Raw genomic sequence first — 15,585 nt, 5'->3', positions numbered from 1 at the left:
CAGGCTCAGCGTCACCCACTGACACCGTCAGATCGTTCTTTGAGGGGTTGAGAACATCCCGGCCGGGACTGGATCTCAGCAGCACCTCATCAGACGTTTCGAGATCCTCTTCTTCATTTAAACAGCTCTCACCTCGGATCTTGTATCGTTCTCATTCTTTTAACCCAAACGCCGTGTGAGACCAAGGAAAACGTCACGTGCAGGAGCGTCCCTGAGCTTGTGTCACCAAAAAAAAGCTGCTTTGACCGTATTTCCTGCCTGTGAGCGGGCGCGAGCGTCCCGCAGCCCTCGAATCCTCGTGTCTCTCCTCTCAGCCTCAGACTGGTGGTGCTGGGATCCCAACGGGTTATTTTTTCAAGGTTTACTGGAAAATCAGCAGGAGTGGTCCAGGGAGCTCGAGGATCAACCCTCGAAGGGTTTGGGGACCAGTTGTGGGGTGATAGAGAAGAAACGGGACTCGGGTAGTTGCTGTTGAACGTCCTCAGTAGCAGCTGGCAGAGAAAACCTCCGCGTGCTGCCATCGCCCGGGCGGCGAGGGCAAACCGAGAGCGCTCCGTCACTAAATCCTCCAAGTCTTCCCCGATTTATTACTGACAGTCGTCACCTTTCTACGAAGAGGGTCTTCATACCATTTTCAGAACACGTTTTCATCTAAAACACTGAGGACCAAAAAAAAAGGGTCATAAACCCAAACATCTCAAACTGCTCTAATTATTTTGGCTTTGTTTTCTTCTCCCTTCCCTTGGCAGTTTTTCGCCATCCGCGTCTCCGTTACAGGACTCTGCTTCTGTCCACACGTGGTTTTCTTGCACGGCTCTGGTTATTCTCTCTGTGCCGTTGAGTCTTTCCTGAAATCCAGGTTTTGAAGCACCAACAAACCCAATTTGTGGGTTTTTCTACACATGACCAAGTTGTCGTTATTTGTAGCTGCGATTTTCTTTTAACTTGTTTTTTTGAGGCACTATCCCTGCTATTCCATTACTGTGTGCAGGGAGTTCTCCTTGGTTAGAAAATTACTGTCACCTTTCCCAGCACCTCTTTGAGGGAGAAGCGATGGAATCACCCGTAGAGAAGATCTTTTTACCTACCCGGCGTAGCGAGGCGCTTAAAAACGGCTGTATATTGACTGTCCAGGGTATCTCTGTGGGGATCTGCAAGATCATTTTCCTCTAGTCTGCTACACCTCCTGTTAAATCATATTGTGTGCTAAATACAGCGTATAATAGCCGATTTGGGGTTAAATTATCAAAAACCAGGTGTGATGCTGGTTGGAAAAGCTTCGCTGCAAACCCCCAGTGGGTTTCTAATAAAAACCTCACGCTGCCGTGTAAGGTGGGAGGTGGAATGTGTCGGCTTTGCCTGAGCGATGCAGAGCTTCTGCGCGGTCCCAGCAGGACCCACAGGATCCCAGAAGGACCACGGGATCCCAGCAGGACCCACCGGATCCCAGCAGGACCACAGGATCCCAGCAGGACCATGAGATCCCAGCAGGACCCACCAGATCCCAGCAGGACCTACAAGATCCCAGCAGGACCCACCGGATCCCAGCAAGACCCACAGGATCCCAGCAAGACCCACCGGATCCCAGCAGGACCCACCAGATCCCAGCAGGACCCATGAGATCCCAGCAGGACCCACGAGATCCCAGCAGGACCTACAAGATCCCAGCAGGACCACCGGATCCCAGCAGGACCCACAAGATCCCAGCAGGACCTACAAGATCCCAGCAAGACCCACCAGATCCCAGCAGGACCACCGGGTCCCAGCAGGACCCACGAGATCCCAGCAGGACCTACAAGATCCCAGCAAGACCCACCAGATCCCAGCAGGACCACGGGATCCCAGCAGGACCCACAGGATACCAGCAGGAGCCACTGGATACCAGCAGGACCATGAGATCCCAGCAGGACCCCGGGGTCCCAGCAGGACCCACAGGATCCCAGCAAGATCCACCGGATCCCAGCAGGACCCACCGGGTCCCAGCAGGACCTACAAGATCCCAGCAGGACCCACGAGATCCCAGCAGGACCCACCAGATTCCAGCAGGACTCTGGGATCCCTCTGGCTACGCGTCCCCACCTCCTTTGGAGACATCAGCACTCCACTGTGATTTTGCAGGTGGAGTGGGGATACTAATTACCGAATGAGGAATGTTCTTTAAACGGTGTTATTGCGAAACGTTAATTGTTTTTTCCGTTAAAACAACTGCGTTTGAAGGGAGAAACAACCCTTTCTTTCTTTCCTCTTGGCAGTGACATCCAAACCAGGATCATCCACGGTACCGAACGCAACCCAAGCATCGTCCCCAGCGCAGACGCAGGCGCCGCAGCAGAACCTCCAGTCTGCGCAGACGACTCATTCCTTCCCTTCCGTCACCCCCGACCTCATCGTCCAGACCCCAGTCATGACGATGGTGCCTCCTCAACCTCCTGCGCCGCCTCCGCCTGCGCCCCAGGCCCCTGCGCCGCCGGCCCCGGCTCCCCAGCCCATCCAGCCTCACCCTCCCGTTATCCCAACACCCGCCCAGCCCGTGAAGGTGAGCCATTCCTTAATTATCTTAACGCGACGGCTTAAACGATCTTGGTGGCGTAGAAACGCCGCGGTTGGTCAAGTGGTCGCCCTTTGCTTTGCCGCTGGAGTTTCATTTTAAGGCGAACGGCCACGGGTTTGGTCAAAAACTTCATGTTCTGAGAATGCTTCTTTCTCTCCGTTGAGTAGAAAAGGAGCCTGCGGTGACCCTCTCCGAGACGGGTTAAATTAGACTTGATGATTTCCACCCAGGTTTGCGTTGGAAACCCCGTTCATCCTCTTAAAACCTTCTTTCCTTGAGCTTTGTATGAGTCAGGAAGAAAATCTTGACTTGCCTAAGTGACTCATGCCCTTGACCTTTGCTGGTACAAGAGATAATCCGCCTGTTTTTCTGTAGAGCTCAGTTCAGGTCAAAAATATCTGAATATTTTTGGAAGGGCTTCCGATGTCCTTCTCGTAGCGTTGCCGTGAGGCTTGAGTCACTAGCGCTGGCAAATCCAAGTCAACGCTACAAGAAACGCAACTCGATTGAAGCCAAAAGTATGATGCCAAAAGTAATATTGCTTTATTTGCTCGGTTATAGACAAAAAAAGGGGTGAAGAGGAAAGCAGACACCACGACACCAACGACCATCGACCCAATTCATGAATCGTCATCGCTGCCCGCTGAACCCAAGTCCACCAAGCTGGGTCCACGCCGGGAAAGCAGCCGCCCGGTGAAGCCTCCAAAGAAGGACGTTCCAGACTCTCAACAACACGTGGTAGAAAAGAGTAGCAAAATATCCGAGCAGTTAAAATACTGCAGCGGGATCATCAAAGAAATGTTCGCCAAGAAACACGCTGCCTACGCCTGGCCCTTCTACAAACCTGTGGATGTGGAAGCACTGGGACTGCACGATTATTGCGATATCATTAAACATCCCATGGATCTGAGCACAATCAAAGTAAGCTCAGCTTTATAGGAGGGGGAGGTCGGGGGCTGAGCAGAAAAAAGATCATTTTCTCCCCGCGCGTGCGCACCGGGCGTCTTCAGACGTCGGCCAGATTTATTTTGGCCGTAGGTTTCTGGTACATTCGGTCTCTCCTCTTCTCCTTTTGCTGGTATCGTGACATTTGGGAAAAACAAACAAGCCGGCATCCTTCCAGAAGGGCTCTTGGGAAACGCTCGCACGGGTTTTTTATAGAAAATTTCCATTACTGTATAAATCTGCACTGCTTTTTTTTAGCCCAGGAGATGGCCCCAGAGAGCATAAATCACAGGAATACGGGGATTTGATTTAACAAGCCCCATTTTCAATTCTTTTTAAAATAAAGGCCCATCTTTCTGAAGTTGTCTGTCTACATCAGTCTTCTGTTAAGCACAGGCAGTTCCCTCAAGTTTAAAAACGCTTCATTTTAAAGAGCGACTGCAAATTCATCCACGTTTCCCCTTGAAACTTTAATTCATTATTGGAGTTGTTTAATTTTAAAAAGCGACTGCAGAGTCATCCATGTTTCCCCTTGAAATGTTAATTCATGATTTAGAAGTCTAACTTTTTAGCTAAGAAACCTGAATTTCTTATTTAGAAGTCTTTAACTTTTTAGTTACAAGTGTTAATTCATGATTTTAAAGTCTGTCTTGAGCTAGGAAACCTTAATTCCTTATTTAGAAGCCTTTAACTCGTTAGTTGTCAAACGTTAATTCATTATTTAGAAGTCTTAACTTTTTAGCTACGGGATGAACTTGCGTGCAAGCAGTTTAAGCTCAGCTCTAACTCCAGCTTCGCCCAGTCTGGGCCTGCGTTCTAAAACCAGAGAGTGAGTTTTCCCTTCCCACAGCCCAGCCCTCGCCGAGGTTACGCCAGGGCTGAAGCCAACGAGGATCACGGCTCTTCCTTCCTCACGGCGTTTTGGACCTGTAGGATCTTGGTGGGCCAAACCCTGGGGATGCCAAATTAAATACTTGGCTTTGGCTTTTCTCCTCTGGACTGGCCAGCGATGAGCGTTAGGTCTTGCACGTCCTTTGCTGCCTGTACATCTCGCTGCCCAACTGTCTGGCAGGGCTGTGTGTCTGAGATCACCCTTGGCAGATGTTGCCGGGACAGCTGTTGAGCGTCTTCCAGTTGTCCAACTCAACCCTGTTTTCCCAGGGAGGGAGAAGGAAGCGTGAAGCTTCTCTTGGCTCAGCTGGCGTTGCCACAGCTGGATGCGGCGTTTGGAGGAGTGAGGGCTCGTCTCAAGGCTCGGGACAGGAGCACGCAGCAGTAGAGCAGGTCTGTGCCCTCCTGGGCTGGAGATCCAAGCTCTAGAGACATCAGTTTGGTTCCTGGAGGAAGGGTGGACGGTTGAAAGCAGGTGAGATGGTTGAATCCTGTCTCCTGCGTCAACAAAAGCCTGTCACCTTCTTCCACCTTTGGGTGAAGGACCGTCCCAGTGTCCTCTGTCCCTCCAACCAGGCTACGCCGTCAAGACAGCTCTTGAGATCTTCCTTCTAGAGGAACGATCTGAGCAAAGCTCGCCGTGTTCTTCTGCTAACGCACCATCTTGGGCACGCGGGGAGGTTTCGCCCTTCTTGGTTGAGGGCAGGTAGAGCCGGGCTTTGTGCTGGGGCCTTCAACACCGCTCTTCAACCCGTCGGGTTCTTCATCCAAACCACAACCACGTAGGCAGCGAGAAGGTGGCTTGGAGAGCACGTTGTCTTCTTTGGAACATCCTTGAGGATGCCCGTAGGCAGCTCTGGTTTTTTATAAACCATCCACAATCCTTCGTTTGACCAAAATCAGTCATTCTTTTGGCCAAAATTAGTCATTCTTTTGGCCAAAATTAGTCATTCTTTTGGCCAAAATTAGTTGTTCTTTTGACCAAAATTAGTTGTTCTTTTGGCCAAAATTAGTCGTAGGGAGAAAAACGGTCACGTGAAATCCGCGGGTGCCACGGAGCTGTATTTATTCAGTCGATCCCTTTGGTGTATTGGCGCTGTTAATAGCAGAGAGTTTTGTTGGGTTTCTTTTCCTCTCCTTTCTAGTCTAAACTGGAGAACCGGGAATACCGAGATGCTCAGGAATTCGCGGCGGACGTACGATTGATGTTCTCCAATTGCTACAAGTACAACCCCGCTGATCACGAGGTGGTGGCCATGGCACGGAAACTGCAGGTAAGGACGCGCGTGGTCGCAGCCTGCCACGTAGTCTTGAAAAAACATTAAAAAAATGCCCCATGGTGGATAATGGTTAAAAAAACCGCTACTTTTTGCTGTGGAAGCGATGCAAGGAGTGGGCTGACTCAACCCAATTTTCTTCTTTAAACTCTTGTTTAGTAGCATCTTTTTTGATGAGTAGGAAGGAAAAGCACAGCTCCAAAATGTCACTTTTCACCCAAAAACACCTCGAAAGAAAACAAGCGCCAGTACCTGCTTGGTTGTGCTTTTTTAATTACCTCTACAGTGAAGTTTTCTGCTCTCCGCTCGTTCCCGAAGGGTTTGTAATTAATGAATCAGCTGCTAAAGAAGCTCCACGTCCTGAGTGAAGCGCTTGGCTTCGTGCACGCGCTCCGCCGCTCCAAAAAATCACCTCGATTCCCTCATTTCTCAGCAGTTGGGAGCTGCTACGTGGGGTCACCTGGGCGAAGCGGGGAAAAGCACTTTGCTCCGAGTGGATTTGGGCGAGACTGAGCTCCTTTTGGTGCTGAAAGAGCTCCTACTCCTACCTTTGATTTTTTTGACCCAATTATTTCAACACCTCCCATTAAAACCTCAGGCATTCCCCATTTCCGTGATTTCAGGCAGTTCATTCCCTTAAATGCTGATTTCTCCTTTTTTTCCTTTGCCTTGGGAGGAATTGTGGGTGCAGTTGCCATTTTCTAAAGGAATAAGGTTTCTTGCTTGATCCCTCCTTGAACCAAATCGGTGAAGGAAGAGGTTTTATTGGCGTAGAAAAGGGCGACTCCAGCGGCGTGGAGCAGAACGACGCCGCGGCGGAGCTCTCGCTGCCTGAAAGGAGAAGAAAATGAGTGTGGTTTGCTTGAATCTTCAGAAAAGAGGTTGAGAAGTGTCACCAGAAAAACTATTAGGTTGGAGGAAAAGCTATTAAATTGGGGAGAAAGCTATTAATTTGGGGGGAAATCTGTTAAACTGGGGGGAAAGCTGTTAAATTGGGGGAAGAGCTATTAGTTAGCAGGCAGTTTGACTCAAGAAACAACCCAAAAAAAAGGAGAAACTGGATATTAATAGATCTTCTGGGTTTTGCTAACTGGAAACGTCGCGTAAAAAACCTCTGCGTGACGCAGCTTCCCCCTCCGCTGGAGTCGAAGGAACGTTATCGGCTCCTGAAGAGGCCGCCAGCTGTTTCGCTTCGATCCAGATGTGCAGCTGCGACAGAGGGTCGAGGAAACGAAGCGGCGACAAACCCGACGCCCTCCGGGATGTGCCTTTGGGGGTTTTTTTATGTCCACGGTATTTTTTCGTGGTGCTTTTATAAAAATACAGCTCAGGTTTGGGCTGGTTTAATTTGAGATGAATTTCTGCTGAGTAAATGTGTGTTTCGGCTTGTTCTTAGCATGAATTTATTAGAATTCATCATCTTATTAATGTTTTTTTCTGGATTTTATGGTAAGCAGATGCCTGGAAAACACAGTGCTCGCCCTCTTCCCTTCTTGTTTTGGTCTAACGAAGAACTTTGCAGCCTCTTTAAGCGACATCTTGGAGCATTTTCCAATGAAAGGTCGTTATCTGATCTGAAATTCCAGTCACACTTACCGCAGGCTGCCAAGCACTGAATAGTTTCCTGGAAAATTGTGATTTTTCTTTTCTTTCACCCCATTTTATGGGGGAAAATCCTCAGCGATGGGCATTGCCAGGTGATGCCGTCTGGACCGAGGGCTGTATGAAATCAGAATTTCATCCACGTCGATCCCTTGGACGGGCTTGGGAACACGTCCCTGCGCAGAGCGACCGCTCGGGGAAACTTTATTTCTGACCTAAAGATGAAAAAAAGTGCTTTTTGAATATAATAGTCCCCAGAAAACGGGCGTTAAATTTCAGAGCAGCCCCGTCGTGGCGATGCGATGGAGGGGACACCTCTCCCTTTGCTTTTCTCGTGCCTAGAAAAATGATTTCCAAAATAATATTTAAAGAAAAGGAGGTTTCTGGAGCGCTGCTGAGGTTTGGAAACAAGGCTGAGGATTCAAGTTTGGACTTGAGTTCCCCGTAAACAATAAACGCGGCGTCTTGCTCAATAGACAGCCCCGGTCGCTGCCTGCTGGGTTCTCCCTCCGTCCTGGGAACATCAACCTCTGAAATAACTCGTTTTTCTGCTTTTTGTTACCTTTTCATCATCGGAAGATGATTTCTTGGCTTTTCAGGGTTAATGCCAGCTCATGGAAGAGGTTTATGGTTTACGTTTGCCCAAACGAGGACGGCTCAGCAGTATCAGGGATGTACAAAACAGTAGCAGTAAGAACCCCTGATTAATCAGGCATTAATTAGCTCATTATCTACTCACAGGGTTTTCTCTTCCATCCATTCCTGGGTGGATTCATTGGGATCCTTCAGCCACCGAGGGCTTTTCATAATCTGGGTGCTTCTGAATTGGTGGATTGCTCTTTAACTTTGCACAAAGGAACTTTAAATTACCCTTCCTGGTAATTAAAAGACTAAATAGGTCTAAAAAAACCTAGGAAGGTTTAATTTCTGACCCTAGAGAATTTAAAAATTGAGTATATACGGCAGTGTAGCGTTGCCTGCTGGTGGTAATCAAGGAGTGGACTTTCTGGTTTGTGGAGAACATTAATTAGGTTGTAAACAGCCATTAAGTGGGGTGAATCAGTGACAAATGTATGTGTGCGCCTCCGTCGGCCCGCGAGCGATGCCGTGGCTGGAGGAGCTCGGAAATCTCTCCTTTTCCTCCAGTGTTTTCTGCTCCTTCCCCTGAAATTTGAGCCTGAGCGCGTAAATGAAGCCAGTGGCATTTCTGCCAGCAGATGGAAGCAGCAAAGCAGCAGCTACAGCGCCCGGGAAAACCGTCGCTGCTGAAAAAAAAAAACCTGAATAAAGGCACGAGGAGGCTGAGGATGGAGAAACGCAGTCACGTTTAAGAAGGAAAGTGGAAAAATAACGTATGTGGAGGTAGAGGAGAGCCCAACAGGTCCTTAAAATCGCAAGGATGAGCCATGACTAGAAGGACTGGAAGCCTTCGGGAAGGAAAACATCACCCCTGGGCTCGGGCGATGAGTTAAATCAGCGTGAGTTGCTGTCACGGGGCGTCCCGCTTGCTGAAGGATTTCGGATCGGTTGTATCAATCCATGTGGGCGCGCGCACGGTTGATGTTTACGGGCGGTAGGGTTTTAGAAATAAGGCTCGGGCTTGTTGTGTTCAAAGCTGTGCACCCAGGGCGTGGAAAATGTGAAAAATAAATAGTAACTATATTCTGAAAGTCGAATCTTCAGGCAGGAGGAAAAATTATCTTTTATTTTTTCATGACTCAGTATTGAAGAGGTGGACACGGACACTTGTGCCACCTTCAGGTGGTCCTTCCCGCCATCGCTTGAGTCACCCGGGAGCTGCTGGGCTCCTTACGGCCTCCAGAAGGAGCCCGGGGCGAGTTGCTAAGCTCAGAGATAAGTGCCTGACTTCTAAACACCTAAAAGCAGGTGAATCGAGCCCATTTTCAGGGCTCGCTTGCCTTTTACAAGATGCCAGAAAATGGCATTTCTGTCCGCAAATGCTTCAGTCTTCACAAGGTGGCACTTTTGGGGGGAAAAAATCTCTTTTTGGGTGCAAGAGGCACTCGTTCCTTTTCTGGGAAACTAGAAAACACCCCCTCAAAACTCTTCCTTCAACTGAAGTCAGCAGGCACCAAGAAATCCAGCCAGGCTCTAAATAAAACCAGGCTCTAAGTACAAGCAGGCTGTTCCCCCTTCTCTGCCTTCTCTTACATTTAAATAAAAATGGATTTTCATATCAGGCTTTAGGAGGAAAAGGGACTTTCACCTCCATGGGATCACTGGAATTCAACCGCTCTCGAGGATCACGGGAAACGTCCTTGCGCAAGCGTTTGGGTTGACTCGAGGTGGTTTTCACGGGACGTGGGTTGGGGAAATCCAAGCGGGCTGAAGAGCAGAGGGGATTGGAACCGTGGGGCTGCGGCTGCGATTCCCGCCTCGAGCTCTCCGCGGATCCATTGCGGAAGATGTAGAAGATCTGAAGAACCTGGATGATGCGGCTTTTAAATGAGTCTTGGCCTTCTTTTTGCCCAGAAAGGTTGGAGATGATCCTTGAGGTCCCTTCCAACCTGGTATCCTACGAGCCTGTGATTCTTGCTGGTAAATTCTTCCCCCCTAAACCATCTTGGAGTCAAAATTCCAAGTGGATTTGGAGCTTTCAGGAAATTATCTTGTCTGCGACACACGGCGTGTGTGTGGATTGCGTGAGTGGAGACCCCAGGTCCATAGGGAACACCCTGGAGATCACAACCACCCTTGTAATACCCAGTTTTACCAAACTTCACATTCTTTTTCCTTGGATTTCCAGGACGTGTTCGAGATGCGCTTCGCCAAGATGCCGGATGAGCCAGAAGAACCTGTGATTCCAGCTTCTTCTCCCGTGGTGGTGCCGCCTCCCACCAAGGTGGCTCCCCCTTCGTCCAGCGACAGCAGCAGCGACAGCTCCTCCGACAGCGACAGCTCGTCGGACGACTCCGAGGAGGAGCGAGCTCAGCGGTTAGCGGAGCTCCAGGAACAGGTACCGCCTCCCTCGGGATGGCCCGGCAGTGTCCAACTTCTCCTTGAACTTGGTGGCCTCGGGGACTTGGCTCAAAGCCGTAGACTTTCGTGGTTGTACAGCAGTGACCAGCAGCTGCAGAGTGCTCCAAAATCGTTAGTTTTAAAGAGAAGTGTGAAGGAATTGGGGCTTTTCATGATGGTCCTTGTTAGGACACGCGAGGTGGTCCCTGACGGCAGGAATTTGCTGCCTGCGCTTGGGTGGTGCCTCCTGAGCAGGCAGGAGACCCCTGAGCAGGCAGGAGACCCCTGAGCAGGCAAGAGACCCCTGAGCAGGCAGGACATCTCTGAGCAGGCAGGACGTCCCTGAGCAGGCAGGAGACCCCCTGAGCAGGCAGGAGACCCCTGAGCAGGCAGGACATCTCTGAGCAGGCAGGACGTCCCTGAGCAGGCAGGATGTCCCTGAGCAGGCAGGAGGCCCCCTGAGCAGGCAGGAGATCCCTGAGCGGGCAGGAGACCCCTGAGCAGGCAGGAGACCCCCGAGCAGGCAGGACATCCCTGAGCAGGCAGGATGTCCCTGAGCAGGCAGGAGACCCCCTGAGCAGGCAGGAGACCCCTGAGCAGGCAGGAGACCCCCGAGTAGGCAGGACATCCCTGAGCAGGCAGGAGACCCCCGAGCAGGCAGGAGATCCCTGACCAGGCAAGAGACCCCTGAGCAGGCAGGACATCCCTGAGCAGGCAGGACATCCCTGAGCAGGCAGGAGACCCCCGAGCAGGCAGGAGACCCCCGAGCAGGCAGGAGACCCCCGAGCAGGCAGGATGTCCCTGAGCAGGCAGGAGACCCCTGAGCAGGCAGGACATCCCTGAGCAGGCAGGAGATCCCTGAGCAGGCAAGAGACCCCTGAGCAGGCAGGACATCCCTGAGCAGGCAGGAGATCCCTGAGCAGGCAAGAGACCCCTGAGCAGGCAGGACATCCCTGAGCAGGCAGGATGTCCCTGAGCAGGCAGGAGACCCCCTGAGCAGGCAGGAGACCCCCTGAGCAGGCAGGACATCACTGAGCAGGCAGGAGACCCCCTGAGCAGGCAGGACCCCCCCTGAGCAGGCAGGAGACCCCTGAGCAGGCAGGACCTCCCCTGAGCTGCCCAAAATCCTGGGCTGGAGCGAGGATTCACCCCGTGGGGTCGGGGGAGAAGCCCATGAGCTGACGAGCAGCGCTCCAACCCGTAGCCTTCATCCTCCCCGTTCGTGGCATCGTTAGCGCTGGTAATTAAAGCATCGCTCGCGCTGATGAAGCCACCAGCTCACTTCTGCCTTAGCGGGGAGAAACCCCCCAAAAGAGGTTGTCTCCTTCCTCTTGCAGCAGTCAACGCTTGAATATGCAGAAATCAGCGGGGTGAAAAGCTGGAGGAACTGATTTAATTAATAGTAAAAGATAAGAAAGCGTTAGGCAGTAGAGAAAAAAGTTAATTAATATGGAAAAGGAGGAGGTGCTGGGCAAAAATATCTTGATCTCTGTGTGTGTGTGTGTCTGCCTCTCAGCTTAAAGCAGTGCATGAACAGCTTGCAGCCCTGTCCCAGCCGCAGCAGAACAAACCAAAGAAAAAAGAAAAAGACAAGAAGGAGAAGAAAAAAGAGAAGCACAAAAAGAAGGAAGAGCTGGAAGACACCAAGAAAAGCAAAGCCAAGGAGCCGCCACCCAAGAAGGCCAAGAAAAGCAACAGCAACAGCAGTACCTCCAGGTCAGCCCCGACCCTCCTCCATCCCATAATCCTTCTGGTTCACCCCACAGCACTTCCAGTTTTTTAATTCCCTCTTCGCTAACGAATTCCACCCCGCAGTCCTGACGAGGAGCACCAGCGCTCGGGCTGCCCCGCGGCACGGCCCCGGCCTCCGGAGGCGTTTGCTCGGGGTCAAATCCCGACCGCGAGTTTAACTTCGGGTTTCGGGGCCGACGCTTCTCCGCGTGGCCGAGTGCGGGAGAGAGGCAAAACAAACCCCCGTGGAGTCGCTCTGTTGGCTCTCAAACCCTTAAATCCACAAATTTTTCCTCCTTCTCCCTTTTTTTTTTGGCGGCGGGGGGGAGCTGTAGGGTTTAAACGAAGCGGTAAAACGCCGAGAGCCGGGGCTGTACCGCTTGGCAGCCGCCGGCGCAAAGGGACGGCTGGGTTTTGGTGTTGAACCCGAGGCAAAAGGGAGTTGTTTGGCATATTCAGCCCTAATGAGATGAAATTAAGAAAGAAGGAAATAACGAGCAAGATCTTGGAGCGTTGTCTCTGTCCCGGGGCCTCACCGCAGCGTTCGGTGTGTTCAGACTTGGACTAAAGGCGGGCGGGCACGGCAGCGGGTTGTTTGAGGGAAATGGATCGTCTGTGACGCCATTAACCCCATCCTCTGCTGGTTTTGGGGTGATTTTCTACCCCCAGCTTCATTTATTTACTGCGTTAACACTAAATCTGCTGCAGATAGCGGGGTAAATATCTACAAATCTGCCCCCCTCAGTTTTAAAACTCTGGGAGTGTCGATGATGGCAGGGAGGCCCCGTAGCTGGTTTTTTACCTATTTTCACATGTTTTTTACAAAAGCTGGGTTTTACTTCTCCGTACGGGGTGTCTGGCTCTGAAACAGCCCAACCTCTGGCCTTTCCTGGCGAGAAACGGGCAGCAACGGTTGAGCCTTGGTCCGTCCAAGGGCCAGTGTGAGGAATTCTGCTCCGAGCTGCTCCTGCTTTTCCAAATTCCCTCCGGGGGCCAGGCAGCTCAGCCTTGGGTGTCTGACAGCAGGTTGAGCTCAGCTTTGGGTGTCTGACAGCAGGTTATGTTCAGCTTTGAGTGTCTTACTTCAGGTTGAGCTCAGCTTTGGATGTCTAACAGCAGGTAGAGCTCAGCTTTGGGTGTCTGACAGCAGGTAGAGCTCAGCTTTGGGTGTATGACAGCAGGTAGAGCTCAGCTTTGGGTGTCTGACAGCAGATTGAGCTCAGCTTTCTTGTCTAACAGCAAATTGAGCTCAGCTTTGCGTGTCTAACAGCAGGTTGAGCTCAGCTTTGGGTGTCTGACAGCAGATTGAGCTCAGCTTTCTTGTCTAACAGCAAATTGAGCTCAGCTTTGGGTGTCTAACAGCAGCTTGAGCTCAGCTTTGGGTGTCTAACAGCAGCTTGAGCTCAGCTTTGGGTGTCTAACAGCAGTTTGAGCTCAGCTTTGAATGTCCAACTTCAGGCTGAGCTCAGCTTTGGGTGTCTGACAGCAGGTTGAGCTCAGCTTTCTTGTCTAACAGCAGATTGAGCTCAGCTTTCTGCATCCCAGCCTGGTGGTTGAGCTTCAAGCTCAAGCTGTAAATGAAAATGGTGATTCCAGGCTGGAAACTGGGAATATTCCGGAGTGCTTTAGTGGTTCCAGGGAAGGGGTTAGACCCAAGCGGCTGCTTTCGCTGTTCCGCTCTGCTCCGTAATAACATTTTATAATTGTTCTTAAGTAGTAAGAAGGAGCCTGTGACGGTGAAGAACAGCAAACCCCCTCCAGCCTACGAGTCGGAGGAGGAGGAGAAGTGCAAACCCATGTCCTATGAGGAGAAGAGGCAGCTGAGCCTGGACATTAACAAACTCCCCGGTGAGAAACTGGGCCGAGTTGTCCACATCATCCAGTCGCGAGAGCCCTCGCTCAAGAACTCCAATCCCGACGAGATCGAGATTGACTTTGAGACGCTCAAACCATCCACCCTGCGGGAGCTGGAGAGATACGTCACGTCGTGTTTACGGAAGAAGAGGAAACCTCAAGGTACCTTTTAGCCTCAAAACCGGTTTTTTCTCCTTATCCCAGGAGAGACGGGTAGGAACGAGCTGGGCGCAGGCATCCAGCTGCTGAAAAGGAGGATTTCAGTTAATTTTTTAAATTTTTATTTCATTTACTGTTGAACGACACATCAACACGTGATGAAATCCCGCCGCGGGGCCGGTAAGAGGCCGCCGATTCCTCTGTCCCCCCCCGAAACGTCGCGATTTTAATTCCCGTTAATTCCTTCCCGGAGAGCCGCGAGGGGGTTGGCTCCACCCGACGCAAACAATTTGTCTTAAATTCGTTAACGACCTTTCTGACGAGGGGCGGAGCTTCGTGGTGGGGCAGGGAGCGGAGACGAGGCCCCGTGGAGCTCGGCGGGATTCGCCTCCCACCTCCCCTTTGGCGGGAGAAGAGGGGGTTTGGCCCTTCGTTGACAGAGCTGGGTTATTTGTTAATGGACACGGTGGTGTCTTCTGATACGCTTCAATAGATTTTAATCTCTTCTAAATCTATTTAAAATATTTTTAAACCTATTTTAAAATTTTTAAACCTATTCTAAAATATTTAAAATTTAGTTTAAATATTCTTAAACCTATTTTAAATATTTTAAACCTATTCTAAAATATTTGAAATTTAGTTTAAATATTCTTAAACCTATTTTAAGTATTTAAAACCTATTTTAAAATAGTTTAAATTTAGTTTAAATATTTTAAACCTATTTTAAACCTATTCTAAAATATTTGAAATTTAGTTTCAATATTTTTAAATCTATTTTAAACCTATTCTAAAATATTTGAAATTTCGTTTCAATATTTTTAAACCTATTTTAAGTATTTTAAACCTATTTTAAAATAGTTTGAAATTTAGTTTAAATATTTTTATATCTATTTTATACCTATTCTAAAATATTTGAAATTCAGTTTCAATATTCTTAAACCTATTTTAAGTATTTAAAGCCTATTTTAAAATAGTTTAAATTTAGTTTAAATATTCTTAAACCTATTTTAAACCTATTCTAAAATATTTGAAATTTCGTTTCAATATTTTTAAACCTATTTTAAGTATTTAAAGCCTATTCTAAAATATTTGAAATTTCGTTTAAATATTCTTAAACCTATTTTAAACCTATTCTAAAATATTTGAAATTCAGTTTCAATATTCTTAAACCTATTTTAAGTATTTAAAACCTATTTTAAAATAGTTTGAAATTTAGTTTAAATATTTTAAACCTATTTTAAAATAGTTTAAATCTATTTAAAATATTTTTAAACCGATTTTAAATATTTTAAACCTATTTTAAAATAGTTTAAATTTAGTTTAAATACTCTTAAACCTATTTTAAACCTATTCTAAAATATTTGAAATTCAGTTTCAATATTCTTAAACCTATTTTAAGTATTTAAAGCCTATTTTAAAATAGTTTAAATTTAGTTTAAATATTTTTAAACCAATTTTAAACCTATTCTAAAATATTTGAAATTTAGTTTAAATATTTGAAATTCAGTTTCAATATTCTTAAACCTATTTTAAAATAGTTTAAATCTATTTAAAATATTTTTAAACCTATTTTAAATATTTTAAACCTATTCTAAA

The 15,585-nt window shown here is 48.6% G+C and overlaps 1 protein-coding gene across 9 annotated transcripts in view; it reads left to right on the top strand.

The window, feature by feature from the left end:
- Positions 1-15,585, top strand: part of BRD4 (bromodomain containing 4) — an 81,381-nt gene that overhangs the window by 43,660 nt on the left and 22,136 nt on the right. For 7 of the 9 annotated variants that reach the window (XR_012621281.1, XM_074810626.1, XM_074810619.1 and 4 more), the window contains 6 exons: positions 2,253-2,536; positions 3,113-3,472; positions 5,533-5,661; positions 10,034-10,243; positions 11,762-11,961; positions 13,691-13,992. Coding sequence is in view for 8 of the 9 variants with exons in the window: in XM_074810626.1 (XP_074666727.1) it covers positions 2,253-2,536; positions 3,113-3,472; positions 5,533-5,661; positions 10,034-10,243; positions 11,762-11,961; positions 13,691-13,992 (1,485 nt within the window). In the remaining variant the exon portion in view is untranslated. The remainder of the gene's footprint in view (positions 1-2,252; positions 2,537-3,112; positions 3,473-5,532; positions 5,662-10,033; positions 10,244-11,761; positions 11,962-13,690; positions 13,993-15,585) is intronic. The other 2 variants (XM_074810624.1, XM_074810625.1) reach the window with 2 other exon arrangements.

Source organism: Strix aluco, chromosome 38 (assembly GCF_031877795.1).
Source record: "Strix aluco isolate bStrAlu1 chromosome 38, bStrAlu1.hap1, whole genome shotgun sequence".
Lineage (NCBI taxonomy): Eukaryota > Metazoa > Chordata > Aves > Strigiformes > Strigidae > Strix > Strix aluco.
This window is presented reverse-complemented; position numbering and strand designations above follow the sequence as displayed.